The sequence below is a fragment of the Sinocyclocheilus anshuiensis genome, unplaced genomic scaffold (assembly GCF_001515605.1).
Source record: "Sinocyclocheilus anshuiensis isolate Anshui unplaced genomic scaffold, SAMN03320099.WGS_v1.1 scaffold509, whole genome shotgun sequence".
NCBI lineage: Eukaryota > Metazoa > Chordata > Actinopteri > Cypriniformes > Cyprinidae > Sinocyclocheilus > Sinocyclocheilus anshuiensis.
In genome coordinates this window covers 795,827-799,184 of record NW_015539853.1, presented here as the reverse complement: position 1 = coordinate 799,184, position 3,358 = coordinate 795,827, and the positions used below count along the sequence as shown (strand labels likewise).

Sequence of the window (3,358 nt, the reverse complement as noted above, 5' to 3'; positions counted from 1 at the left end):
TGCAAATATGTTAGAAACGATGCATCGCGATATAAATGACAACTTGTAGCCGATGCACACTTTTTAAACAGTTAACTTTTTATGCCGATGCATAAAAGCGAATCGGGGAATCTTCCCATCCTTCCCACACACATATACATATATATATATATATATATATGAAATTATATATGAAAATTTTTCTTATGTTATAATATGTTATAAAATTGGAATGAAAATAAACACTGATTTATACGAGTATGTGTGTGTATATATATATACACACACACACACATACACACATATACACATTTATATATACAAGTATAAAAACATAAAAAAAATATATATTTCAATTAAATATAAGAAATGTCTATAATTATATTTGTTTAATAGTTACTTCTAATAATTATTAAACATTACTGTTATTACTGTTTAAAAGTTTGGGGTCAGTAACAGTTTTTCATGGTTTTGAAGGTTTCTTATGCTCACCAAGTCTGCATTTATTTGATAAAAATACAGTAATAATTGTAATATGGTGAAATATTTTTGCAATTAAAAATGACTGTTTTCTATTTAATATATATTAAATTGTAAGAATCACATGATCCTTCAGAAATCATTGTAATAGGGTGATTTGAAATTCAAGTAATTTTTCTTATAATTATCAATACTAAAGCTGTGCTGCTTAATGTTTTTATGGGAACTGTGATATATTATTTGATGAATAGAAAGTTCATAAGAACAGCATTTATTTGAAAAAGAAATCATTTGTAACATTATAAATGTCTTAACTGTCATTTTTGATTAATTTAATGCACCCTTGCTGAATAAAAGTATTCATAAAAAAAAAAACCTTTGAACAGCAGTGTATAAAATAATAAACAATTTTACAATTACATAATTAATGATATAAAAGTAAATATAAATACAAAAACTAAATAACATTTACATTTAAACAAGTAAACATTTTCCAGATATTTCAAACAGTTATTTAGTATGATTTAGCTTTAGCAAATCAAAAATGGGTCAAAATGGGTCTGTATACATTAAAATATATAGTTGCCTATATGTATATTTTAGAAAGAAGGTTCATCACAAGGGGTTAAAAAAGTTAACAATAAAACTAATATTATTGATGTGAGTTTTTTAGATGTGTGACTTATTCAAGTCAGTCAGGTTTATGGCCTAACCGTAGAATGAACATGTTTAACCTATAGGTGTGTGTCTGTGTTTATGAGTTAAAAGGTTGAACTTTGAGCATCAGAAGACATACAGGTCTAGGGCTAAATATCTTTGGTTACTTTTCTACTTTGTGTTATGTGTTCTGTCCCACTCATAATTGATCAAGTAAAACAAAAAATGTTCTGCCTTTGTCCCACTCAACAGCTAAACAAAGAGTCTGTAATTATGCCTTAAAATCATTAATGTACCCATAATCCCCTCCCCCCTTCACATGCATAATGAGACATAAACTCCGGCACACTAATCTACCCTGAGTTGAGCTCTGTTCCTCACAGTAACACCCCACCGGCCCGGACGCTGGACAGCTTCAGGACACAGCAGGTACGAGCACAGAGGTTAACCAAGGGATTCCAGAGGGAGCACAACAACTTTGGTCAAGCTGAGGCATCTTTTCCTGGGCTTCATGGAAAAGTCTGTTCATGCCACAAACAGTTTAAACCTGGACCTTCTAATCCAGTGCAGACCTGAGGTGCATTTCCACCCGAAAGCCTGAGGAATTTCAGAGCTGATTATACAACAACGCATAACAGTTTCTCTATTTACTTCTCCTTGTGAGAATTGCTTTCTAGTTCCATTTGATTTAGAGAGAAAATTCAGGACATCGCTCAAGCCACAATAGGTGCGTATGCACTTGTTTTTTTTATGCTCATATGTGAATCTTTTTTATTTAGTTTATTTTTTTAAATCTTATTTTTATTTGATTTTTATTGCATTTAAGGTAATATATACTGCATAGACACTAAATATTAATTTAGTGGTAAAATATACATGGTGGTAAAATATGTATAGCCTGAATGCACTAAGTCGCTTTGGATAAAAGCGTCTGCTAAATGCATAAATTATTATTAATTATTATTATTACTAAACATTTGATGCATAAATAATTTTCACTCAGAAATAGCTAGTATTTGCTAATTAATTACAAATAACCAGCAAGTAATGCATTGAATTACACATACAATTTTGAAGTAGAAAGACTGAAATAGTGTGTTCTTTGAAAACATACTCTAATAATCTTTATTTACAATCTCAATTATTTTTATTTTTTTTTACAGTGATTCCAAAGCATAATATATTTGCATCTGTATAATATCCAATAGACTTGTGCTTTTAATCATTTGGATAAAAACCTGCTAAATCATTATATTATTAAGTTATGGTGGAATGTAATTGTTTTGTGATTGCAATGTAATTCTATTTTGATAAATGCATAGCATGACCTATTTAAATGTCTATAATTTATTTTTTATCAGGGTTTTTGACTAACATGCCTTATCTTTATGTTCCCACAGATAAATTTTACAGCCGGCTTGGTCCTCAAGGCAGAACATTGGGTTATAAACTCTTTTCATCACGTGAATTGTGATACCTGTGATATTCTCTGTTGTTGTTTGCATCTAAGCCATGGCCTTTTCTGACCTGCTGGAGCAGGTTGGCAGCACAGGACGCTTCCAGGTCCTGCATGTCACTCTGTTGAGCATGCCCATCCTAATGATGGCCAGCCATAACCTGCTGCAGAATTTTGTGGCAGCTGTGCCGCTGCACCACTGCGCCCCCCACGCCAACCTCTCAATGTCCTCCATGGGTGCTGGGGACGTGCTACAGGCCACTGTGCCCCTGGGCCAAAACGGCCAACCGGAAAGCTGCAGACGCTATGTACATCCTCAGTGGCAGCTTCTGAGCAGCAATAGTTCAGAGAGCCTATGGGAAGAGGGTGTGGAAGAAATAGAGACACAGAGTTGTGAGGATGGATGGTACTACAACACGACAGAAATGAGCTCAACTATCATTTCTGAGGTAAATGGTAAATGTTTATGAAAAGGTCTAGCATAATTTGCGCAATAATTTAATTAAAAAAAATCAATCAATTTCTTTGTGTCCATGCTGAAGAAACCAGCTCAAACCAGCCTAAGCTGGCTGGCTGGTCTTCCAGTCTGGTCATAGCTGGTTTAGCAGGCTGGTTTTAGAGGGTTTTTGACGACTTCTTTACCTAGTTAGACCGGGAGACCAACTGGTCAGCCTGGCTGACCGACCAGCTAAAACCAGCTGAACACCTGCTTAGTCAGGTTGGGAGACCAGCGTCACCAGTTTAAACCAGCTAAAACCATAGGCTGGTTTTCGCTTTCTTTTTTTC

At 34.1% G+C, this 3,358-nt stretch overlaps 1 protein-coding gene across 1 annotated transcript in view; it reads left to right on the top strand.

Annotated features, from left to right (window-relative positions):
- The first annotated feature begins 2,396 nt into the window (after positions 1-2,396).
- LOC107684719 (solute carrier family 22 member 6-like) overlaps positions 2,397-3,358 on the top strand; it is a 7,996-nt gene continuing 7,034 nt past the window's right edge. The window contains exon 1 of the mRNA XM_016481060.1: positions 2,397-3,021. Within this exon, the coding sequence (XP_016336546.1) occupies positions 2,629-3,021 (393 nt within the window). The 5' untranslated portion in view covers positions 2,397-2,628. The remainder of the gene's footprint in view (positions 3,022-3,358) is intronic.